The following is a 26,639-nucleotide window of genomic DNA, read 5'->3' as shown; positions in this document are numbered from 1 at the left end:
AGATCGAGTATGGATATATCCTTATGGTTCTCGGTATATCCTTATGGTCCAACAGTCCTACTATGCATTGCATGATTTCATCATCTTTGTACTAGGGCGCTTGGGCACATAAACAATTTTCCCACGAGGGACATTGTCCAAGTGGCACCTACTACATGAGCATTCTTCAACATGTAGCATTCCATCTCCAACTTACTCTTCTCTTGTTCCCCTTTTTGGGCTTGAGAGGGGGTGTTGGGAAACCCTTCACCCGCAGTTTGCGTTTTTTTCTTTCTCCGCTTTGCGTTTAGGATTTGTAGCCCTAAACAGGGGTGCCATCCTAGACTAATTGTGCCTATTTATAGGCCACTCTCTCATTCATTTCTTATGGTTGATTCATTCAGTCCGTCACCTCTTCTCTCCAGCCTCTCCATCATCTTCCTTTTGCAACGCCACCCTTGTTCCCTTGGATCACATTCACTCCATAATTCCGAACTTCATCGTTCCATTCATCAGAGTTTCTTCTCTCTTCTCTTCTCTTCTCCATGTTTGCCGAGTTCACTCCATGTTCCTCCCCACAATCCCTACTGTCTCATTGGTACATCATCTTTTGATACTTTGTACTCTGTATTTTCAACCTCAAGGAAATTTTCCCTCTGAGGTACCATTAGTCGAATTTTCTTTTCTCCAAAAGAAAAAAAATTGGGGGTGAGGGGAAGGGGGGGGAGGCAGAGGCTGTCCACAAAACTAGCTGCCCAAGTGGAAGATGCCATGTGGCAGCCCACAAAGGGAGAAGGAACTAACAGAGACGACCTATGTCAAAGCTCCAAATGTCCTCATCTGACTCAAACTAAGGCTCACAACTAGGAGATGGGCACACACACATAGATGGACTCATTACAAAACAAAAAAAGAGAGAGAGATGGAATGACATGGCTGCTCCAAAAAGAAGATTATAATCCTTTTGTTCACATGCATTCGAACCCTAGTGTACAATTGAGGTCTCACCAAAAAGACGAGTTGAGTTGATCATGCAATCACAATTTAATGTTGGAAAGTTGAAAGACGATAGATGGTAGAGAATGAAAGGCTGCAAAAACACAATCCCGCTGAGAATATCTCAGCCCCTTGTACACTTTTGACCTTGAAAAGTTGAAACGCAATAGTACAGAATGAATGGCTGAGAAAATATAATTGTATTATCAGCCCCTTGTACAATTTCAACCACAAAAATTGAAACCCAATAATGGAGAATGAATGCCTGAGAAAACACAATCGCACTCAGAATATCTCAGCCCCTTGTGTACAATTTCAACCTTGAAAAGTTGAAACACATAGTAGAGAAGGAAAGGTTGGGAAACCACTGCATATGAATCCCAACAACCAGCCCCTGTAGAAATGGACAATGAAAAGATATGGGGCTGCAGCAGGTGAGGATAAACTCATCAAGATGATGATACATGCCACAATGGGCTGCCTCTAGATAAACTGCCTTCCTACAGGGCCCACAAGTTTCAAGCACAGCCTCTGAATCTTCAGGTAGACCCAGGGCCACTTCCATGCCCTCCAAGAAGATAACTTCTGACCAATATTCGCCAACTTCATTGACCCACTTAGCTCTACTTTTACCTTTTCATCATCTTCTCGTTTCCCATAACTTTGCTTCAGGTTTAAAGTAGGAGCCAAGATGGCATCAGGTCTGAAAAGCAAAGATACTTTTTGATTCCTCAAGGTGAGGTATAGAAGCCAATATGAATATATTTTCCTTAGCAATGAAGATCTGAGCATCCATGCCATCTTTGAGCCACCATGCTGTCATAAGCACTAACAGCCTTGCTTTCCACATTGACCATTCTTTACATCTTCATGAGCACTTTTTTCCCCGCAAGAAGAGAACTTTCTATTAATAATAGCTCAGGAAGAAAACCTCCATGTAAAATACAAAGTACAAAATAAGCACTATGCAGGACTACAAGTACATCGCAAACACAATGGCTGGTAAACAACCAGTCCAGTGGGCTGTAATACCAGAATGTATGTGACTCAAATTGTTCGTGAGCACTTTTCAGCATAAGTCTTGCCAACACAGTCTCAGAAGCTCAAACCTACAAGGGAATGATGCACACCCCCCCTCTAAGAAACCAAAAGGTTCAGGAATCGACCAAGTTTTTCCTAAGTAGAATGTATTTGATAAGGCATTACAAGAGTTTGTATAGCTTGAAGGTCACTGACACATTCTCACCTTCCATAAAATCACTCCTAAACCTCTGATATGTTGACTTCTTGCTGTAATATCCCAATGCTTAACAGCACATGTAAGACTAAGACAAAGCTGAGAAAACCCTAAGCTCAATAGCATATAAAACTGAGAAAAGGCTGAGGAAAACTGAAGACAAAGGGCAAGACTACAAATGAAGACAATGGCAGAGGTAACAACAAAAGAGCATGCATGAAATGCAAAATTTATACATGACATTTTACATTTAGTCTGAAGATGAGCACAAGAGAACAGCGGTTGCTGCCCAATCCTCAAGTTGATGTGCCAAAGAACATGATCAGGATGGACCGTCTTCATGTTGCTATTGGTTACAATGAGAGGAAATAGGAGGAAGAAAACAGAGTGATGTCATGAGAAACACCCAGGAGTTTACATAGGCTCAGGACCAACCACTTGGATGAACCATCACTTTGTCCAACATCAGAATCACTGCTTACTCCTCACATCTAGGATCTCCTCATGAAACACAAGAAACATAGATGTACATATTTACTACAAAATGTTGGAAATCACCAAATTAAACAAAAACAAAAACTCAAAGCCACAGCAAACAGCCCAAGAAACGCATCTTGCTTTACTATTCCTCCCTCAGAATGGTAACCATTGGCTTGATTGCTAAGTACTAGGCATTGAGTGACTTGTTATGAGACATCTTACTTGATCTTTTATGGCGCATTTGTAACCATTTCTCATCAAGCCCTTTCAAAGCTGCATAAGAAGAGGCTCCACCTGCACCCCCTGCTTCACCTCCAGCAGGTATTTTCTCCATAATTGTCTGTCATATACCAGGTCATGTATTGGTAAAAGTGCAAAAAAGCTATTGAAAAAAATTTCAAACATGATAATGATTTTTTCTCATAATGTAAAATTCTGAAGAAGTTTGAATTAATGTATAGAAATATTTACATCCGGCCTTCTGGCCAACCAAGCACAATTATAGCCTTTTCAGAATAGAATACATCAGGCCTTCAGGCCAACCAGACAAAATGGCAATAGCTGTCACGAAGCCAAAAGGCTAACAAAAGAACACAATGCGCAAACAAAAACCCTCTAAAATCCTATCAAGCAACAATCCACAGAAACGAAGGAAGGGGATCATCAAGATGGTACAACAGGAGTGGAGCAAACAGTGTCCATGCATGGAGCAGCCACCTCTCCAATAATGATGCCAGCTGAGATCCCAATCCAGAATAAACCCTCACCCAACCCAGAATAACAGCATGCTAGATCATCTTCAGGCCCAATCTCGCTAGCTTGTTAAATTTAGCCCTTTGCAATTGCTTGTCAAGCCAATCAAGCAACCTAGAAGTAGTCAACACCCCTGTTTGCAAGGAATTTGCTTCCTTTCTGAAGCTTGGAGGGCGCCATATGATAAGGCAAAGAGAGTCCCCTACCATGATGCAATCAAGTGGCAATCTATTCACCAAGACTTTGATAAAGATCTTATACACGGATCCCATCAACGAGATCAGTCACCAATGCTTCAAGATTGAGGTGGACAGCACTTTAGGGATGTTGGAAAATGATAGCCACCTATCAACGAGAGAAAAGAAAGACAATGAGAGTGTGCTAAAGCAAAAGAGTAGAGTGTACTTATTGAACTGAAAGAATGAAAATCAAAGGTACAAGATAGGTCTAAGATAGACCTAGCTCTAACTCAACTAGAGTTAACAAACTTTGACTCTAACTCTAAGAGTGGTGACACAACTTACAACTTTAGTTGTGTTCACATTAAGAACTAAAAAAGAACTAAAGACTAAAACATTGGGCACTACCCATAGAATTGGCAAATTCTAGCACCCCCCTACTATGCCAATGTAGTAAAGTACAAGAATGATCAATCACCAAAGGGTAGTAAGTTTAAGGACTTACAAAAAGCCTCAAGCTTCTCACGAGGTAGTGTCTTGGTGAAAATGTTTGCAACATTTTCCTATGTAGAAACATACATCAAGCTAATCTCTCTTGCATAGCATCTCTCTCTAACATAATGGTAATGCACCTCAATATATTTCGTCCGAGCATGAAACACAATATTTCGTGCCACTGCAATAGCACTCTGACTGTCGGAAAAAATAGGTGTAGGACCCTCCAAGGTAAATGTAGATTAACCAACAATCTGCACAACCATACACATTCCACTGTTGCCGTGAAGGCTGCCCTGCACTCAACCTCACAGCATGGGGTAGCCACTATAGGCTATTTCTTGCTTAGCCATGAAATGCATGAACAGCCCAAAAAGAAACAGTGTCCACTAGTAGACTACCTAGTTTCAGCATCACCAGCCCAATCTAAACCACTGTAAGCCTGTAAGTTTCAGCATCACCAGCCCAATCTAAACCACTGTAAGCCTGTAATTACAAGTCTTCCCCCTCAAGTATGCATATATCTACTCACCTGAGATACTACATACACAATTTCAAGGGATGTGTTGCAAAGATAAATAAGACAACCAACAGTTGGCTGTAAATTGCAACATCAGACATCTCTTCACCATCATGCATAGACAGTGTTAAGCCTGGCTCCATAGGAGTGCACACAGGTTTGCAATCTTGCATATTAAACCTATGTAACAACCTTATCCACGTACTACAACTGTGACATGATGATATCATGTTGATTTTGGGCGAACTGAATCCCCAAATTATAGTGTAGACTATCCATATCAGACATAACAAATGCATATTATAATTCAACCATGAAATTTACAATTTTTGCTTTTGATGGTCCAATGAGCTGCATGAAGTCTGCAATTCTTGATTCTGAAGGTGGAGTGACCAACATGTCATCTACATAAAGAATGATAATCAGCAAGTTTCCCCCTTCATTCTTAATGTGTAGAGTGGGAGTAGTTGGACTGCTTTTGAAACCCTTTGCTGGCCAAATATGCATCAATTTAGAGTACCAAGCACAATGACCAGTTTGAGACCATAAAGAGCTTTGTTTAGCTTGCATACCATGTGCTCTCTTTTCCCTTCACCACAAACCACGGAGGTTGTGACACATAAACTTCCTACAAATCACCATTCAAGAATGTTGTCTTAATGCCTAGTTGATGTACCTTCCAACCATAATTTGCAGCCATAGCAATTGCACATCTCACCGCACTCATATGGGATGTAGGAGCAAAAGTCTCTTCATAATCTATGCCCTTCTTCTGTGCATAGCCTTTTGCTACCAACCGTGCTTTGTACCTGTCAATGGCACCATCAACCTTGTATTTGAGTTTGAAAACCCATTTTGTGCCAATGGCCTTCTTGCCAAGTGGTAAATCCACAAGATCCCATATAGAGTTAGTGGCACTCATCTTGCATGGCATGCATCCAATGTATGTCTTGTTGAGCTTCATCCAAAGAAGTAGACTCATCATCATCCAACAATGAGCTCATAAATACATGCTCATCACAATCATCTACTTCCGTAAAATCAGTCAAATGGGCCCCCCCTGCATTGTGTGTTGCATGTCTAACAATCCTTCTACTGTGTTGAGCTAAAGGAGCATCCATTTTACTCTCCTACAGAGTTTGTAACAACCATCACAAAACCGTTTTTGCTGCATTTACAGAAGCCCTTTCATGTTGTACTGTGTGTGGCAAACCATTATCAATACCCTGATGTTCAAGTGCACATGGTGCAACAACAGCTTGTTGAATTATGTCTGTCCGGCCATTTACAGTAGGCACGGACTCCAAAGAAAGTGGCAAGAGACCCTCAAAGGTATCATCAATGTCAAGGATGGGTAGCATTTGAAACTGATCATGTGAAAATGCAGCACTTTCAGCAAATATGACATTCCTACTAACATGGGTCATACAAGCAATAGCCCTTGCTTTCCGAACAATAGCCAGTAAATATGCATTTCACAACCTTGTCATCAAGCTTTCCACAAAGCTCTTTCGGAACATGTGCTAAGGCTATGCGACCAAACACCCAAAAGTAGTCAACCTTGGGTATCTTACCATGCCAAGCTTCAAACGAGGTGATCGTCTTTAGTGCATTAGTGGGTGCACGGTTCAACACATGATTTGCACACTGAAGGCCTTCTAACCAAAATTTATGAGGCAGCCCCTTGCTTTTGAGCATGCAACAAGTCACCTCCATAAGAGTGCAATTATTCCTTTCAACAACACCATTCTACTAAGCAGTCCTAACAATGGCTTAATGCATAATGCCATGATCAAGCAAATATGTCTCAAAAGCTCGAGACATGTACTCACCTCCTCTATCCGTGAGAAGTGTCTCCACTTTCAACCCAGTTTCAGCCTCAAGCTTTGCACTCTTGAAACCACATGCATCAAAGTGAATGAGCTACAATTTCCACACAGCATGCACTACACCATCCTTTTTTAAGACAAATCTATGCATCTTGCCAAAATACATCCCTCGCATACATGAGGAAATGAAGTCTCCACTAGAGGCAATGCATCTACCATATGACACCTCTGAAGGGTCATCAAACTCCCAAAACTCATATGTCTATAGCAGGCATGCCATAGCTCCACATTCTGCATAGCGGGCAATAGAGTAGTGACTACTAGAGCATCATGAGACTACGCACCATAGGTATCCAACAAAAACAAACCCTTATACAAGGTCTCAGACAGCCTGAGTGCATAATCCATCTCCTTGACTCTGACAATGCATTTGTCATCCTCAAAGATGACCTAAAAGCCATATTTTTTAAAAGCAAACATGGACAACAAGTTCTTTATAATGCCAAGCACAAACAGACATCTAGAAGCATGAAGTCAGAACCATCTACAACAATAATAGTGACTGTCCCAATGCCACAAACATCATGATTACTGCTATTCGCACATGTGACACGCTTTCTAGCAAGGGTTGACACTTCCTAGAAGTGATGTGTTTTGAAGCTCCACTGTCAAAATACCATGTTTGCTGCATTTCGGCAGCTTTAAATGCTAATCAGCCATTGACGAATCATAACTACAAGAGTCAAAAAAAGCAGAGTCCTCCACAAAGTTGGCTGAAGTATCACCATCAGTAGATTTGCTAGCTGATGTCTCTTGGACAACCAAACCGCAGTCCTTTTTCTTCTCTTACGGCATTCATCAATATAGTGACCTAGCTTTTTGCAATAATGACATTTCCCCTTCTTTTTAGACTTTTCTATCTCTTGGACAGCCTTATTTGATAGCTGTCCAACATCACCCTTTTGCTGATTTTTTGCATTTTGCTTGACTTTTCCTTTGCCTTTGAACTTGGAAAGCATAGCCACATCTCCTGAATACAATGCAACATTCTTCACACTCTGTTCCTCTTACAACAAGAGGCCTTCCAACTCCACAAATGTAAGGGGTTGCTGCCACCCCCTCAAAGACAACATCAAAGAGGTGTGAAAACCAAGATACAACTCTCAAAGAGAGTTCGGTGTGATGTTTACAAATTCAGCATCCTGAATGATTTCATCCACATTGAGCAGCTACTCGCGCAAATCCTATATGTGAGTAAGGTGATCTGTCATGTTATCACCCTCATCCATGTTTACATTGGCCAACTCTCTACGGAGATAAGATATTCTGGACTCATTGCGTGCTGCAAACATACACTCAAGTATATCCCATGCTGATTTTGAGGTCTTGCAAGTATGTGAGTAAGGTGATCTGTCATGCTATCACTCTCATCCATGTTTACATTGGCCAACTCTCTATGGAAATAAGATATTCTGGACTCGTTACGTGCTGCAAATATACAGTCAAGTACATCCCGTGCTGATTTTGAGGTCTTACAAGACTAGATATGTGAAATGATCGATCTTTTCACTAACAAGGCAATCTAAGAAAGTGCATGTGCATCTTTTGAATCCCATCTCCTCTAATCCTCAGTAGAAGGGGGAGGAGGGGCAACAACACCAGCAGCCTATCATCTAGCATTACGCTGAGGTGTCTGAGGTGCAAGACCTCCTTGTCGCTGCAAATCACTTGTAACATAGTCCCACAAGTCCTTCACTACAAGATCTTTTCACTAACAAGGCAATCAAAGAAAGTGCATGTGCATCTTTTGAATCCCATCTCCTCTAATCCTCAGTAGAAGGGGGAGGAGGGACAACAACACCAGCAACCTATCATCTAGCATTATGCTGAGGTGTCTGAGGTGCAAGACCTCCTGGTCGCTGCAAATCACTTGTAACATAGTCCCACAAGTCCTTCGCTACAAGAAGGTTGTGAACCATAAAACTCCACAATGGATAGTTTGATCCATCAAGTTTTTCCTCTTGAGTGAGGACACCAAGGATGTTACTTTGATCATTAGTCCCTTGACGTGCCATGCTGTCAACAAATGAACAAAAATCTGCAACTAAATACTTCTCTACTAAAGTATAGATTGTACTCCCTCCAAGTACCAAAAATCCCCTCAAGATTATTCAACAAGTATCAAACTATCACACAAATGTCAAAGGGTAAATGCCAAAGGGTGCCTAATTTAACCCAAATCAGCACTCAACTAAGAAATAACAGTATGCATTGCTATACCAAACCTACCTCGTAATGCATACCCTCTAAAGTACAAATTACAATAACTTAATGCTAATTCTTACCAAAATATACTGAATTTCCCAAAAAAAATTGCTCAATCAGACTATAATAGCAATTAAATGTTGTTTACAACTTCTTTGCTGCCTTGGAATGTGTGTCAGGAGAAAGCCCCATGTTTCTTCTTAAAATTTCAAAGAAATTGAAGAGATTTTTACCTTACAACTTGAATTTCTGAAGTAATGTCACCTTAGGGTGCATGGCAATAGCGAACAACAGCTAGAATCTGCCTTGTGATGCATGCCAAAGCTTCTAGGACACAAAGCCCCAAATTTCTTGCACAAATGTTGATGAAATAGTGCAATGTTGGTGTTTCCAATGAAGATTCGTATGTGCGACTGCAAGTCGGGTGGCAAAAGCTCTAAAACTTTTAGTAGAAATGTCAAATAAATTGTAAAATTTCTTCGAACTGTTTGTCAATTTGAACTTGGGGAGCGAAAATTGACAAAAACCCCAAATTTTGGGCGGCACGAGCTGAGATTCAAAAAGAGATGGCAAAAATGGATAAGAAATTGCAGAAATTTTGGAAAAAACCCAAATCTGAAAATTAGGGTTTCTGCACTTTTTAGGGTTTACAGAAAATCGAAGGCAAGGCTGAGAATATGGCGAAGTGAGAAAATAAGGGACAAAGCTGAAAACAGCAGCAGCTCCTCCAAAACAGTAGCTCCTCGGGCTTTGTGCAAGACTGCACATAGGGCTGCATGCAAGCTGAAAACAGCAACAACTCGCCCTTCTCTTCCTCGTACAAAGAGCTGGCTGACAGCAACATGACCTTAGGCGGGGTGGCACCAACTGACAATGGCTGAACCGAATCCCGTGTAGAACCTGCTCTGATACTTAATGTTGGAAAATGACAGCCAGCTATGGAGGAGAGAAAAGAGAGACAATGAGAGTGTCCTGAAGCAAAAGAGTAGAGTGTACTTGCTGAACTAAAAGGATAAGAATGAAAGGTACAAGATAGGTCTAAGACAGCCCTAGCTCTAACTCAACTAGAGTTCTGACTCTAACTCTAACTCTAAGAGTGGTGACAAAACTTATAACTTTAGTTGTGCTCACACTAAGAACTGAAAAAGAACTAAAGACTAAAACATTGGGCACTACCCATAGAATTGGCAAATTCTAACAAGGAATCAATTAAATGAGACCCTCCTTCCAAGAGGGTGGCATGTGTCCAGTCGTCCAAACCTGCTAGCATAAGGCTGTCAAAGGTGCAACCAAGTGAGTGGCATAGGACTCAAAAAACTCATTAGTGATACCATCCCAACTTGGGCTATTGTCTTTAGGCAAATGCAAGAGGACATCCATGACCTCATCTTATGTAATGTCCATATCCAAATTGCCAACAACATCTAGTGAAACTTGATCTTTTACTAGATAACAAAACAATGAGTGGGCCACACCAACCGCATGAGAAAGAGAGGGCTGCAATCCAAGCAAGTCCATGAAATAGAATCTACATATTTGCTGACGGATCTATGATCATTTCACCGTTGGAGTTGCTCACACGGACCACATTTTCCATAGCAAAAGGAAGCATGCAAGCCGCGATAAAACTTGTGCAACTAACAATTATTGTCTTGCAGTCCCTCTAATAGTATTGTCTTGCAATCCCTCTAATAGTGCTGCAAGTTTGGCCTGCTGGTATGATCTCTTTTGAAAAGTATCAACAAGCTATGCCAAGCTTGTGGAGATGGAGAGTAAAAGGGAATCTGTCAAAGCCAAGAGTTTCTTGGCAACTTGCAAGTGTTGCTTGCACAAGGTAGCATGGTGTGTTCCATATTGTCCGACAACCATTTGCATGTTGCATATAAATTGGTCAAGGGAAGAAAGGAGGAGTTGAAACGCAATGGTCGCTTGCTCAAAAGGGCTCGAAAAGGATCAATCGAATGCATATGCATCTCAAATATTTGGAAATGTAATCTAAGAGAACATAATCTTGCAAAATAGAGGTTTCCGAGACCTCCCACAAAAAGGAATCATCATGCATAATGTAGACTCAATCAAAGTGGCTCCAGGTTTCCAGGTGTTGCACAAAATAGAACGTGTAGCCATGGTCTAGGGGAGATGACCAAGACCACAAATCTTGTTTCAAAACTACTAAAGCAAAGGCGTTCTAGTCTTGGCATTTTGGGTTGTCCATGAGTCCATGTCTAGAAGTCAAATGCAATGGGTCAACACACATAATGAAATTACCCATGATAAATCCAAGTGTTCCAAGGGAAAGGCATGCTCTCAACTAGCACCATAAGAATCGATGACCAAGAATATCATTCGGAGCATAGAGACCCACCAGCCATAGCACTTCCCCATCATAAGTAATTTCCGTAACTATGAATCTGCTTCATAGATCTCTCCTGCTCACTACTGGCTGAAATTTCTCTTTGACAATTAGTAGCACGCCGAAATGGGTTCCTCCTATTGAGAGGGGTTAAAAGTGAAAAATGGATGAAAACTCAAAATAGGAATTGAATTTAAAAGGAAAGAATGAATGTGTAAAAATGTGCAGATTGATTGATGTGAGAATTCTCATTTTGTGGGTTATATCCTTCATCATCTGACATTCATCTTTCTAGTCACTTTACCTTTCATGCAAGAGATGTCCTTTAAAGAGAACTAATCATGGGCTATTGTGTGGCGACAAGAACCCAAATGGTAGGTCACCATGATAAAGCCAACATGCTCCCCTTCTCGGAGGAGGAGCACAGGAGATATGGATTAGCCATGGAGACATGTGTGTTCAACCAACTATAATATTACAACATCCACAATCTAGAAGGAGTGGTGGTATCGAAGAGGCGCCATGACAATGTAGGATTCTCCCTGCTTCTTTGTGACTCTTATGATCCGTCACACAAAAAACATCCAAGCATTAGAGTACAAGGTTTGCCACATAGCATGTTGCTTGCCACATGATCAAACACCCCCAACATTCCATGTAGTGATTTTCATGATGAGACGAGAGATCAAGGATAGGGTTGCAACTATCTCGCTTCAGCTTTCTTTGCCAAAACAGCAAGAACATGCTCATCCAGAAAATCTACCAGCACTGCAAAGGCATTTAACCCATTACCATGTATGTTAGAAGTCGAGGGCTAATCCACATCCACTGTGCTCCAATACGGGTATTTGCGGTCCCATGGAGTAACGACTTTACTGCTCGTGTCAAAGGCCAGATGCTTAGGGAGAGCACATAATAGCTCATTTCAAGACTTAAGATTAGAAGTTGCCTTAATGCTCAAAGGCATAATAGCAACACCTTGGGACAAAGGCTTGTCCTTTACGATGTGCATAGGTGCATAGGGAAATCTATGTATCCTCCAAGGATCCAATGTTCTGGATATCATTTGGCTTTTTGTCCTTTTTTTACTATAGCTCTTGCTAGCCACAGGCACCATTAGTGAAAGGTGAAAGCAATTGCTTGCCTTTTCCCAAATTTCCCCCTTTGGGCCATGCATCTACATACATATGTGAGGCAAAACCATCTTGTTGTACAGCACGAACCTCATTTGCATGTCTTGTCTCTTCTTTCGTTTCAATACAATTTTCCGCAATTGAAGCAATGTCTTGCAAAGGCTCCCCATTTGAGACAAAAGTTACATATGTGAGGCAAAACCATCTTGTTGTACAGCACGAACCTCATTTGCATGTCTTGTCTCTTCTTTCGTTTCAATACAATTTTCCGCAATTGAAGCAATGTCTTGCAAAGGCTCCCCATTTGAGACAAAAGTGTAGAGTGTGCATACACCAAGGGAATTCGCCCATAGCCAAGTGGGACACTTGTGAGAAGTATTCCAAAGCATGCACGTTCTGTTTCCATTAATGGCTCAAGTACTAGGGGGTACCAACACTTTACCAATCCTGGTATCCAGCCAAGGAGCAGCCACATCAAGAAGGACCACATCTACTGAAATCATGGAAGAAATATGCTATAAGTGTAATCCTCGAACAGGGGCAACATGACCACGAATACCATAGGCCGAGTAGACAATAACAGCATTATGGGTATGCCAAATGTGCCAGAGAGTTGTCCATCTGAGGAACTGGAAAAGGCAGGCATAATCCGAATGCAAAGAAGACAATGAAGGCATCTTGCCCAAGACCCAAGAGCGGGTGGGCGTCTGCTACTCTTGACGAGTCACCAAGGTCCATACATGAGAAACAAAGCTCCAAATTTGTCTCACCATAGGGCAAGAGATGAAGAGGTGAATCAATGTCTCACCACAAGTAGTGCAAAAGACACAATGGCCCCGTGAAATCTTACATACAGGTGTAGAATATCCCCAACAGGAAGACCACCAATGGCCCCGTGAAATCTTACATACACGTGTAGAACATCCCCAACAGGAAGACCACCGATAAGCAACCTCCACACAAAAGCTTTTCCCTGATAAGGAATCTTGGACCTTCACAATTGAAGAATTCTATCCCACCACTTCTCTCTGCTATCCCAAGCATGCCAGACTTTATTTGCTTTCTCAATGACCCATCGCTTGTCCTCTACCATCTTGTGGTAGATTTGATTAGTCAATCTTTTTTGAAAATCATTCAGTTTCACAAACATCCAATCTAGCCATGGTGAAATAGGTAGAAAAGCATGCAATGGATTATACCCCTGAAGCAAGTCCTATAGGGTTGACTAGATTAAAGAGCTGGCATCCAAAAGAACAAAGACAAGACTACCTAGGAATGATAACATCATGTACCAATTGCAGCCCCAATTGAGCCACCCAATTAAATTTATCTTGCTACAAATTTTTCTCTTGCCAATGAAGTAGCCTCGAAGTGGCCAACATCTTTGCCTGCAATGAATTAGCCAACCTCCTTCCAAAGATCAAGAGGATGCCAAACCGTAAAGCAAAGAATCTCTTGCCAAGAGGCAATCAAATGAGTGAGAAGAAATGACTACGACAATTTAAGAGGCCTTATAGAACTCAGTACATGCCACCGAGATACGCAAATAAATGTGCGAACATGGGAGATACCATTTTCCTCAATAAAAATTTAGTAACATCAATCCAAGGATGATTCTGCATACAAAGGGCTTGCAAAAGTGCCATTCTCAAAGCTATTATGTGAATATTAATATCCAATAAAGTAGCTTCTCCCAACCCTTTCAAAGTAGTAATATGTTGACAAGATATCCACACCTAATGCATATGACTGCATATCTTTTTCCATAACATAAAACAGACAAGCTACACCAATTCCAAAAGATACTTCTTGGTTCAAGGCCACTTTGAGTCGCACATGAAGAAGCCAACCCTGAGATTTCCAATATATAAACCTATCATGAATTCAAGAGGACATCCAATCAAGTAGAGCTCGAGGAGACATTTCCACACCAATGGGATATCCCAAGTGCCATATAATATCTCCTTTGGAAACAATAGCTCCCTATCAACCCAATTCTTGCAAATCTATCTCTGTAGTACAAGAGATCAATGTTGATTTTTGAGCATTAATATGAAGGCCCATGGCCAAGCCAAATAGACTCTAAACTGCCATTGCCCACTCATGACATTAGTTCGACCAGCCCTAAAAAACATAAAGCTATCATCTGCCAAAGATTGACCCAAAAGTTTAGAACCATTGGGAAGAGATAAATCAACAATCTCCCCATCCCCACCCAACCGATTCAACAAAGAAAGCATGGGATGAGTGACCAATGCAAGCAATAAAGGATTGAGAGGGCATCCCCGACGAAGAGAACGAGATCTCTTCTATGACTCCCCCAGTAAGTGCAACATGTGCCATGACATCCTAACTAATAGTGTCAATATGAGAACTCATGCGTGGACCAAATCCCATGATAGACATCAATTGCTGCATGAAAGACTAGCTAACATGATCAAAAGCCTTTCAATATCTAACCTAATCATAATTACCTTTTGGCCAAAGGCTTTGGCATAATCAATCCCCATTTGAACATTCAAAATATTATGCATGATGTTCTATACCTTAATGAACCCATACTAACGGGGATGAATCAACTATGAAAACACTTTCTAGAATCTCTTGGCAATGACTTTGGAAAAGATTTTATATAATGAACCCATAATCAAAATGGACATCCATTGCTTTAAAGTGGATGGGGAAGGAACCTTGGGCAGCAAACAAATAACTGCAATTTTCCAATCTGTAAGCATCGATCCGGATCTCTAGACATGTTAACAAAGGCAAGTCAACGAGTCCTTAAGTTGTTCCACATTGGCTAAAAACAGCTAATTAGGTAGGGAGGCCATCTGAACCTGGGTTTTTTCAATGGGGTAAATGGCATAGCTCTTCCTCCACTTCCTTTGAGATATCTGTTACCATCAATTTCATCCATTCATGCTTGACTTGATCTCGAACCAAGTCACAAAAGTATCTTCGAGCAAGAAAAACAGAATCAAAAAGAACTTTCTACTAACAGTACAAGGATCTATAGTATTGCAAGCACATTAGAATAATGGATGTGGACACGAGTGTTAGACAAATATTTTTTTGTGATTTTCTCGGATCATATAGCCCCGCCAGTCTTTGGTATCTTGAGCTGGCCCCACCTTGATGTGATAGGGTTTTAAGCACCATCCATTTACCCTGGTCTTGTGCACTTTTTCCTCAATGTCGTGAAGTTTGTAGGAGCCATTGTTGAATTTTTTTGTGACCCAAAACGGTCCCTCCCACCAGTAGAGAATCTTGCCATCCTTTCATTTATCAAAGCGATTGCATCGAAGCACTAAAGATCCCTCCTTGATGTTTTTATCTATTAGCTTCTTGTTGAACTTTTCTCTACGCTTATCAAACAGCCAACATAACTCCAGATTTATGAGAAACCTGCCTACTAAAGAATATCATACAGTCCTTATAAACATAGTTGGAACCAGCCAACGAGCGCTACTTATCCTCCACTGCACAAAAAAGCCAATTACTGGAAAAAACAATCCTCCCCTTTGACATTCCATAAGGCAAGTTTCAGAATGAACATCCCTCCTTGATGTTTTTATCTATTAGCTTCTTGTTGAACTTTTCTCTACGCTTATCAAACAGCCAACATAACTCCAGATTTATGAGAAACCTGCCTACTAAAGAATATCATTGTGCACTTTTTCCTCAATGTCGTGAAGTTTGTAGGAGCCATTGTTGAATTTTTTTGTGACCCAAAACGGTCCCTCCCACCAGTAGAGAAACTTGCCATCCTTTCATTTATCAAAGCGATTGCATCGAAGCACTAAAGATCCCTCCTTGATGTTTTTATCTATTAGCTTCTTGTTGAACTTTTCTCTACGCTTATCAAACAGCCAACATAACTCCAGATTTATGAGAAACCTGCCTACTAAAGAATATCATACAGTCCTTATAAACATAGTTGGAACCAGCCAACGAGCGCTACTTATCCTCCACTGCACAAAAAAGCCAATTACTGGAAAAAACAATCCTCCCCTTTGACATTCCATAAGGCAAGTTTCAGAATGAACATCCCTCCTTGATGTTTTTATCTATTAGCTTCTTGTTGAACTTTTCTCTACGCTTATCAAACAGCCAACATAACTCCAGATTTATGAGAAACCTGCCTACTAAAGAATATCATACAGTCCTTATAAACATAGTTGGAACCAGCCAACGAGCGCTACTTATCCTCCACTGCACAAAAAAGCCAATTACTGGAAAAAACAATCCTCCCCTTTGACATTCCATAAGGCAAGTTTCAGAATGAACATCCCTCCTTGATGTTTTTATCTATTAGCTTCTTGTTGAACTTTTCTCTACGCTTATCAAACAGCCAACATAACTCCAGATTTATGAGAAACCTGCCTACTAAAGAATATCATACAGTCCTTATAAACATAGTTGGAACCAGCCAACGAGCGCTACTTATCCTCCACTGCACAAAAAAGCCAATCACTGGAAAAAACAATCCTCCCCTTTGACATTCCATAAGGCAAGTTTCAGAATGAACAAAGAGGGGAAGATCTACTAAAACACCACTTTCTCTTTAGCAGCCTGAAATCTTTGAATTTCACTACGAATCACATCCACAAGATCTACCCTCTGCAATGGTCAAACCAACAATCCATGCATGGGGAAAGAACTGATGTTGTTGAGCACAGAATGCATCCCGAGAGGACAATAGCATACCACATGCATCAAACATCAAAGGGTCTTTGATGTTCAGCCCATGAGGAAGAAGAAACATGGTGAGATTGCGATCCCATGGAGTGATGACTCTACCATCAGCATCAAAAGCCAGTTGAGCTGGAGGGCCATAGGTAGGTGGCGATAAGTGGCTTGATTGTTGATGTTCTGGTTGCTATTTGGCGGGTAGTGGATCCTTGGGAGGACCAAGAAGTCAAGTAGTAGGCGCGTCTGAGGACTTATCTTGGCAAGGCAAAATAAGTGCACACGAGGGTCCTGTGCAGAAGAAGGCTCAGTAGGTGATGCAAGCACGAAAGGCTCCTTCACTTTCCCCTTATCGTGTCCATCCCTGTGTCTCCAAATCTAATGGAGAAGCTGTTTGCTTGCCTCTAGATTGACCAAGCTCAATAGACTATTGTGGACGGCAATTAAGAAAAAGATATAAACAAGGAAGGTTAATCGAAGATTAAAAAGAGGACTAAGAAAAGTCAAATCCAAAGGGGAACTAAGAAAAACCTAGGTGTTAAAAGAGAGCCAAGTTGGAAGGGATTGCCTCTAAGTTCAGATCTTGCTCAATTGCCTCTCTACTTTTTACGAGTATTGCTTAAAGGAAATTTATTGTACTTGTAGCAATGCACACAAGTTTAACTTGATGCACTTAGGAAATTAATTGAATAATCATAATACACTAAGTCTACAATAGGATGAAAGGAAAGCATCCTAGACCTCCCCCAAGGCTAGTTGCGGGGTCCGTTTTTCAAGGGGGAATAAATTGCTGCCTCGAAGAGTTGTGGAATAAATTGTCACCAAATCCCTAACCAAACGATAAAAAGCCACAGGAGCAGCCGAGATTTGTGCAAAGGAGGTCTGCACTGAGCCAAAAAGATCCAAAAAATAGTTTCAGCAAATTTGTACAATGGTCATAACCATGTGACCCTCCGAATGCTAGAGTCTAACCAGATTCTCCCAAGCAAGGAAAGGGTGCAAATCCCAAAAAAATTATCTTGCAAGGGAAGGGTGCAAACCCCAAAAGAATTATCTTGCAAGTTTTCAATCACAGATTTCAGTTTAGCCTACTGGTAAGATCTCAACTAGAATTAATTACTGAATAAGATTGACCAATCTCATAGCAAATGGGAGAAAAAATGCATTATCTGGTGAGTCAACAAGCAATGAATCAACCAAGGCCAGAGTTCCTTTGCCGCCTACAGATGTTGTCTGCAAAGGGATGCATGGTGAATGCCATATTACCAAGCAACCCTCTACACATTACTCATCAACTGCTCAAAGGAACGACTACCTCCTACCTATGAGCCTCAATCTGAGTCAAACGCGGACATTAGGAGCTCTGACATGTCAATCACATGCTTTGTTGGAGGAGGCAGCTCATTCTGGAGTCTGCATTTTTTCTTTCAGTCAGTTTAGGAGTGTTTTGTCGATTAGTTTCCACTCATTCTACTGCCCTGGCCACATTGTGAGTCACCATTAGTGCTGCTACATCAGCGTTTTCAGCATGATCAGCAGTTATTGACTGCATTTAATACGGTCAACCTGATTTTTCGGCAAACTCTAATGTTGTTCGGCTAGATTCGGGGAGTTTATGCTATTTAGAGCCTCCCTAGTTTGTAGATCATATTCTTCTCTTCCTTGACAAGTGCTCCATTGGTTGTTGCAATCTCCTCTGTCTCTAGCGTGGACAGCCGGTTGAATACGTCACTATCACCATGTCCATCACCACCATCAATGCTGCTATCATCATTATTCAGCCTCGGCCCTCATCCGGTGCCCTCATTGACACCTTGGGCTGCGTACAAGGACTGATCAGTCCACTCTTTTGTATTCAGCATTCATCTTCACTCAATGCAAATTTCTTTTCTTCATCTCTTGCTATCTCTCTTTCTCTCCATGTGTGTGGTGCTCTTCCATTGCACACTCTCACATGGTATCATTGCCAAAGTGAGTACACAGCACTCTCACATGGTATCATCGCCAAAGTGAGTACCATTATTCAGCCTGATCTAGTGCCCTCACCGACACCTTGGGCTGTGTGCAGGAACTAATCAGTCTACTCTTTTGTATTCAGCGTTCATCTTCACTCAATGCAGATTTCTTTTCTTCATCTCTTGCTATCTCTCTTTCTCTCCATGTTTGTGGTTCTCTTCCATTGCGCCTCTCACATGGTATCATCATCAAAGTGAATACGTAGTTATCCCTTTGAGGGGAGACCCCCCAGGCTAAAAACATAGATTGCGCCTCTCACATGGTATCATCATTGAAGTGAATACGAAGTTATTCCTTTGAGGGGAGACCCCCCAGGCTGAAACATAGATTTTCAGCCATCTGCCCCTTGCTGTAAATGCAAATTTTCTGCATTCTATTGATTCATACGACTCAAGCGGACCATCTACAGCCTTTCCTCCGTGGAGGTGTAGCTGATTTCCACCGTTCGAGACCATCTACAACAAAATGCAAATTTTTATGGGTATTTGCAAGTGTTGAAGATGTCTCATCACCAGTTCAATGGCTTTGATGACTTTGATGAGGAGATCTCTCATCACTCCTCTGATAAGCAGTGTGATCATCGTGAAGATTAGAGGTCCCAGTTTTGTTCTAAGTAGTAACAAAACAACACAAATTTTTGTGGATGTTTGCAGGTGTTGAAGATGTCTCATCACCATATGAATGGCTTTGATGACTCTGATGAGATCTCTCATCACTCCTCTAATAGGTGGTGTGATCATCACAAAGATTGGAGGTCCCAACCCTGTTCTGAACAAAACCCTCTCTTGACCAATCACACAAATTAGAGCAGCCATCTCCTCCCCCCTCTCTCCATGTCTTTCACAAGGCCTGTCCTTCTAGCCCTAGGATGCCTATAAGCCATTGCACATCTATACAGGTGCCTATTCTTCCTTCTTTTCCCAAAGAAGACCATTTGGATAGATCAATTTATTTGCTTTGGTCTTGCAAGGTGGAATATATTCTTGACACCTTCGATCTTTGGGACTTTGTTGCCCACCCTATTCCCCGTCCTATGGAGGATCCCAAAGTGGGATCAACAATGGATCACGAGGCCCTATGCATCAATTCTAGAGCTCAATCTTTATTATTTATGAGCCTACAAGATTTTGTCCCGGTGCATGTGTGCATGTTGCAGCAGGCAACAAAAGTGTGGACAAAGCTTTTTTCTTTGTACCATCAAAAGGCATTTGCTCACCGAATTACTCTTGAGAAGAAATCACAGATGCTTGCTATTGATGACTCTCCTTCCATGAAGGATCACATCAACACATCCAAGGATATAAGAATGAGCTTTCTTCCCTCCACAGAATCATCTCTTTAGAGAATATGACCATGATTCTTTTGACTTGGCTCCTCTCTCCAAACTACAATGTCTTCTACACCAATCTACTTACATCAAGGACCTGCATGACTCTTCTATGGGAGGAGCTTGTACCACTTGTCTTGGAGCATGACGAGCATCGGAAAGAGAGATAGCCAATGGATCTATCTCCACAAAAGCTTTTACTGCAAGAAAAAGGAGAAACCCGAGGCCATGCCTAATAAGGAGACACGGGAGCATTCGACTCTAACACGCATTCAAAGCCTCGATGCCCACACTATGGGAAGGGACCCATCCTGAGGAGAAGTGTTGGAAGAAGTATCCTCGCCTTTGTCCACGAGCGAAGGATGGAGCTGAATCATCCAAGCCTTCCTCTACCTCCACACTAATTGTTACCCATGAGTCTTGGAGGAGCCTTCTTCTGTGGTTAACTCATCTTCACAAAGCCCTTTGATCATTGATAGTGGTCCTTGGAGTCATATGACTCCCTGAGGCGATATGCTACAAGATCTCCGTCCACTTGAGGGTTTAGTCATTATTGGTGACATTTGTTCAGTGCCTATTAGTGGCGTTGACAATTTGCCATTAGTGGTAGACCATTCCTCGTGCTGCATTTTGAAAGTCCTACACATTCCAAACTTGGGCTTTCCACTTCTCTCCGTTTATGGCCTTACTAGACTTGGTACCCAAGTCATCTTCACCAAGCAAGCCATATTTATTGAGGATTCTTCTTCGGGAGCATTTTTAGCTACAGGTTGGTAAGAGAGCAGGCTCTATAGGCTCCATTCCCCTTCTCTTATGCAAGATCCACCGAGGGAGTTCTCAATTGCTACACCCATTTTCGCTTGTGCACCGTCTATTCCACAACTTCTTTCGCATCCCCCACCCTCTCCTTTGGTGGTTCCCTCCAAAGGTTCCCTCATATCCCCCGTCCCTTTTAGAGGCGGACGATCTCGATGATACAACTGTGGATTTCCTAGACCCTAGTGTTTCAAAGGGGAATTCCAAGATCATGAGGAACTTCTTCATCAATGGTCTACATCGATGAACTTCATTGGAATTGACACTCTTCCTGTCACCCTTTGCTCCTCATCTTCGGCCTTCAGCCACATCCAAGCTCTCAGAGAGGGTGTTAGCAATCATGTTTGTCATGCACTGTCATCTCTTGCTCTCAGTCTAAGTCAAACAGGGACATTAGGAGCTCTAACATGTCCATCATGTGCTTTGACACAGGAGCCAACTCATTCTAGAGTCTGCATTTATTCTTTTAGTCGGTTTAGAAGTGTTTGTTAGTCAGTTTCCATGCTACATTGCAAGTCAACATTAGTGCTGCCATGTCAGCATTTTTGGTGTGATCAGTTGATGCTAGCTATATGCAATCAATCTGATTTTTTGACAACATCTATTGCTGGTTGGCCTGATTTGGGAGGTCTATGCTATTTATAACCCCCCCCCCCCCCCAATCAACAAATCATCTATTGTTGGTTGGCCTCATTTGAGAGGTCTATGCTATTTATAGCCCCCGCCCCCCCCCCCCCCCAATTAGCAGATCATAGTCAGATTGTTACCTTCTTTCATATCTATATTGCTTCCAATGATTTCTTTCTCCTTTCTCTTTCCCCCTACTATGCATAGCATAGAGCACATCTTTTTTGTGGTCATCCTAAAATGCTTTCAAAGAAACCAATTAAAGCGTATTCTTTTCTTTTAGTTGTAAGGCTCCCATTGTCAAGAAAAGCCATGTACGAGCCCAAACATTGGTTAGGTCCTAACTTGTATATCAGACAAGGTCTATATGATCGGATGGCAAAAAGGCAACCTTTATGGGTTTAGCCTTTGGGTTAGATAGAGTGGTTAAGTTAGTGGCAACTCAAGGCACCCTGCATTAACCCCATTAATGAGGGTTTGAGAGCAATGCCCCTAGCCTGACAGCAAAGAAAATAGGGACTTTTCTTGAAATATTCCTTGGCTGACTAGGGAAGGTTCATAATGTAGTAAGTCATGCAAACCCAACCGCCTTCCTGAGATATAAAGGGAAAAAGCCTTCAAAGCCATCATCTATCTATATTTCAACCAATCAAAGTTCTTTCAACTAGCCTTATGCTCTTCACCTACCATCTCTCTAAATCACCATCCAAGCTTCACAGTGAAAGTACACAGGTGAACAAAACCATCTTTGTATCAGCTTGTTTGAAATTAAAGAAGTTATTGTTCTTCTCTTATCTGTTATGTACTAACTATCTATTCCTTGCTCGGATTATGTACACTGCACTTAGTAATTTTTACAATTAATATATATCACTTCACTATTTCACATTCACAAATGCAATGGAACATTTAAGCGAGTATGTATGCCAAGGAGTTGCTTTTTATAACTCAAGATTTGCAATGAGAGGAACTGTACTTTGTAATTTTTACAATTAATATATCACTTCACTATTTCACATTCACAAATGCAATGGAACATTTAAGCGAGTATGTATGCCAAGGAGTTGCATTTTATAACTCAAGATTTTCATTGAGAGGGACAACTAAGGCCTAGTTGAAATGAGATTGTGCAGTACTAGGAGGCCTCGAGAGTCAATGTCCCACATACAATTTCAGGAACCTCACACCAAACTATGGTTATTTAATACTCTAGTCGCACAAATTTTTCTATATGACTAGAGGTTTAGGTTAACCTATACCACAAATGATTGAGTCCACTCACTGATCACAATGGCCAAGAGAGACTAATATGATGGCTAGGATAGCATGGAGAGGCCATTAACAATGATAATATCATGCATGATCAAGAGTAAGCCCTCCACCCCATGCCCCATCATCAAAGCAAGATAGCATCTACAGTTGTGGAGGTGCTCTTTAGAGTAGTAACCTTATTTCTTCTTTATAGTTATGGAGAACCTCACACCAAACTATGGTTATTCGATACTCATTCTTCTATATGGAGTAGAGGTTTAGGTTCACAACCTACACCAGAGATGATTGAGTCCACTCACTGATCACAATAGTCCAGAGAGACTGTTATGATGGCTGGGATGCATGATCAAGTCTAAGCCCTCCACACCATGCCCCATCATCAAAGCAAGGTAGCACCTATAGTTGTGGAGGGTTCTTCTATATGGAGTAGAGGTTTAGGTTCAAAACCTATACCATAGATGATTGAGTCCACTCACTGATCACAATGGCCCAGAGAGACTGTTATGATGACTGGGATAGCATGGAGAGACCATTAACAATGATAATATCATGCATGATCAAGAGTAAGCCGCCCTCCAACCTTGCCCCATCGTCAAAGCAGGATAGCATCTATAGTTATGGAGGTGCTCTTTAGAGTAGTGACCTTCTTTCTTCTTTATAGTTATGGAAAACCTCACACCAAACTATGGTTGTTCAATACTCTAGTTGCACAAATTCTTCTATATGGAGTAGAGGTTTAGGTTCACAACCTATACCACAGATGATTGAGTCCACTCACTGATCACAATGGCCCTAAGAGTCTGTTATGATGGCTGGGATAGCATGGAGAGGCCATTAACAATGATAATATCATGTATGATCAAGTGTAAGCCACCCTCCACCCCATGCCCCATCGATGCCCCATCGTCAAAGCAAGATAGCACCTATAGTTGTGGAGATGCTCTTTAGAGTAGTGACCTTTCTTCTTTATAGTTATGGAGGTGCTCTTTAGAGTAGTAACCCTCTTTCTTCTTCATTTATATCTCATTATCCTTTGATTCACTTATTTGTTGTCTCTTCAAATGGAGTAGAGGTTTGGGTTCACATACTATGCCGCAAATGATTGAGTCCACTCACTGATCACAACGACCTAGAGAGACTATTATGATGGAGTAAGCCCTCGACCCCATGGCCCATCGTCAAAGCACAGTTGGGATACCACCTATAGTTGTGGAGGTGCTCTTTAGAGTAGTGACCTTCTTTCTTCTTTTTAGTTGTGGAGGTGCTCTTTAGAGTAGTGACCTTTCTTCTTCATGAATATCTCATTATCCTTTAATTCACTTATTAATTGTCTCTTCATCTGATTTGTGCACCCTATTGGCACTAGCTCACTTTCAATGTCAAATCCCAGATCCCCACAAATATTAAATTGCATGTGGTATGAACTACAATCTACCATGGGCAATCTTGTGGCATTACAACATGTTACTGGGGGACCATCCATCAAGATTGACCTTCAATTTCCACAGTTGAGGATTTGCAACATGTTACTCGCTAGGGGGCCATCCATCAAGACCATCCAAACCAACGCTCACATTTCCACACTCGAAGTCCTTTGTCCTTTCAATTAGCATGACTATCCCTACATGGCCAGACTTCATTTGTTTTCTTTGTGACCCATCTTTTATCTTTCATATTTTCCCTTTTTCATAATGTTTCTTTGCTATGCAATAAAGAATCGGATTTAAAGCCTTCAAGCCAACATGGAAAGCCCATGCAAAACCCATGCAGATCAACACAGAACTTTGAGAATAAGGAAATAGTGCCATTCTAGCAATTTCGACTGCTTGAATCTAAAGAAGATACATGCCAAAGGATCAGTTGTTAAAACCTTGCCGAAACAAAAGAAATCAGGCGCCAACATTATTGAAATTGTTGCATACATGCCCTGATAAATCTGTCCTGATTCCTGCCATGATAGTGTCTGACAAGGAGCTAACTTCACTGTCTCAGCTCTTGCATTTACTGTGACAGGCACAGTAGTATCTGGCTTGATGGAAAGGCTCGGAGTATATTCTCCTGTCTTTCCCCCCTTGGCGTTCATGGTTGATGGAGTGCAGGGACACGAGAATGGCGTCAGCCTCAAGTACGTTTTGCTTTTGGTAAAAATCTGCCCAAGTACAGCTCGCAGTCTCTCTTAAATACATAGTAAGACAGGACATCACAGTCCGAATGCAATAAAGGGAAACCTCTCTCTCTCTCTCTCTCTCTCTCTCTCTCTCTCTCTCTCAAACCTGAGTTCTGGACGGTGGAGAATACTCGTAGTCCGCCCGAATGCACTTGCAGGAGGCCGCACTAGCCACCCGGCTGGCGTGCACCATCATCACATTAGTCTGCGCCATCGCCATGGAGGTTCTGCTGCCGCTCATAATCATCTGGCGAGCGCTACTATCCATTGGTATGGCCATTTGCGCCACTGGCTAGGTAGCTGCTCTGCTGCCACCAAAATAATGAGCCATGCGTATGAGAATAAGATAATATCTGGTAAGTCTTATCAGTGCCTGCCTTTGTTTTTAACACATTAGTTTCAAACGGTAACTATGTATCGAATTATCTTATCTTATCTTTCTTACTACTATATTATATTTCTTATAGCTTCAGAAAACTCCAAACCTCGAGAGGGCTTCTTAAACCTACCCTCTTTTCCAAATCTCTATTTTTCAATTAAAACCCCCTCCTCTCTCTCTCTCACCTGCAAGGTAAAGGGCTCGATAAAATAATGGTCCTTTATTTTGTAACAATAGTTGTGACGGGAACGAGGGAGTTGAAGGACAACCTGCTACAAGGAGCATTTGACATTTGACAAAAGTAGCAAATCACTGGATGCTAACAGACTACTCTTAAACTAGTGCACTGTGTGAGACAAATTAGTGGGCTTTTTTTGTTGAACTATATGTCCGTAGTAGTACCGTAGCACCTCCGTCATAGCTTCTTTGGTAGCCAATTTTATTTTAGACCCAGTCAATCCTTTGCGAATGCAACTAAACACAAATTCTATCATCTCTAGCATATCTAACGAGGGGACCAATAGCTGTCAATAAATCGGCCCTTGTACCCTAATCTCTCTCTTTCTTTTCCCCTCCCCTTTTTCATTAAATTCCTCCCTCTCTCTCTCATGTCTAGGACCTACTCTCTCTCTCTCTCTCTCTCTCTCTCTCTCTCTCTCTCTCTCTCTCTCTCTCTCTCTCTCTCTCTCTCTCTCTCTCTCACAATTAAATCAAACTTATTTTTAAATCAAATCTCTCTCTCTCTAAAGTTTCACACACACGCACGCACGCACATGCACGCGCACACACACACGCACTCTCTCTCTCTCTCTCTCTCTCTCTCTCTCTCTCTCTCTCTCTCTCTCTCTCTCTCTCTCTCTCTCTCTCTCTCTCTCTCTCTCTCATACTAAAATGTTTAATTTAAACTTTCTTTTTAATTGAATATTTTCAAAAGTTTTTTTAATTTAAAGTTTTTTTAACATAGTTTTTCACACACTATGAGAGGGAGATAGAAGAATAATAAAAATAAGAATGAGAATGATTTAAAAAATGAGAAAAAAGAGAAGGAGATGAAGAGAGGGGGAAAGAGAAAACGAAAATAGTCTTTTTTAAATCAAATATTTTTTAATATAGTTTTTGACTTGGAG

General features: G+C 41.4%; 1 protein-coding gene across 2 annotated transcripts in view; it reads right to left on the bottom strand.

Moving 5' to 3' along the window:
- LOC148030347 (Lycopene beta/epsilon cyclase protein) overlaps positions 1-25,473 on the bottom strand; it is a 217,051-nt gene extending 191,578 nt beyond the window's left edge. For both annotated transcript variants that reach the window (XM_087686658.1, XM_087686659.1), the window contains exons 1-2: positions 25,240-25,473; positions 2,915-3,032 (exon numbers count right to left, since the gene is read on the bottom strand). In XM_087686658.1, coding sequence (XP_087542784.1) covers positions 2,915-3,032; positions 25,240-25,413 — 292 coding nt within the window. In that variant the 5' untranslated portion in view covers positions 25,414-25,473. The remainder of the gene's footprint in view (positions 1-2,914; positions 3,033-25,239) is intronic.
- Positions 25,474-26,639: the final 1,166 nt, after the last annotated feature.

This window comes from Lygodium microphyllum, chromosome 10, assembly GCF_053477565.2.
Source record: "Lygodium microphyllum isolate KBCC chromosome 10, Lygodium_microphyllum_v1.1.10, whole genome shotgun sequence".
Classification (NCBI taxonomy): Eukaryota; Viridiplantae; Streptophyta; class Polypodiopsida; order Schizaeales; family Lygodiaceae; genus Lygodium; species Lygodium microphyllum.
The sequence above is the reverse complement of the archived record's forward strand: the minus strand, read 5'-3'. Positions and strand labels throughout refer to the sequence as shown.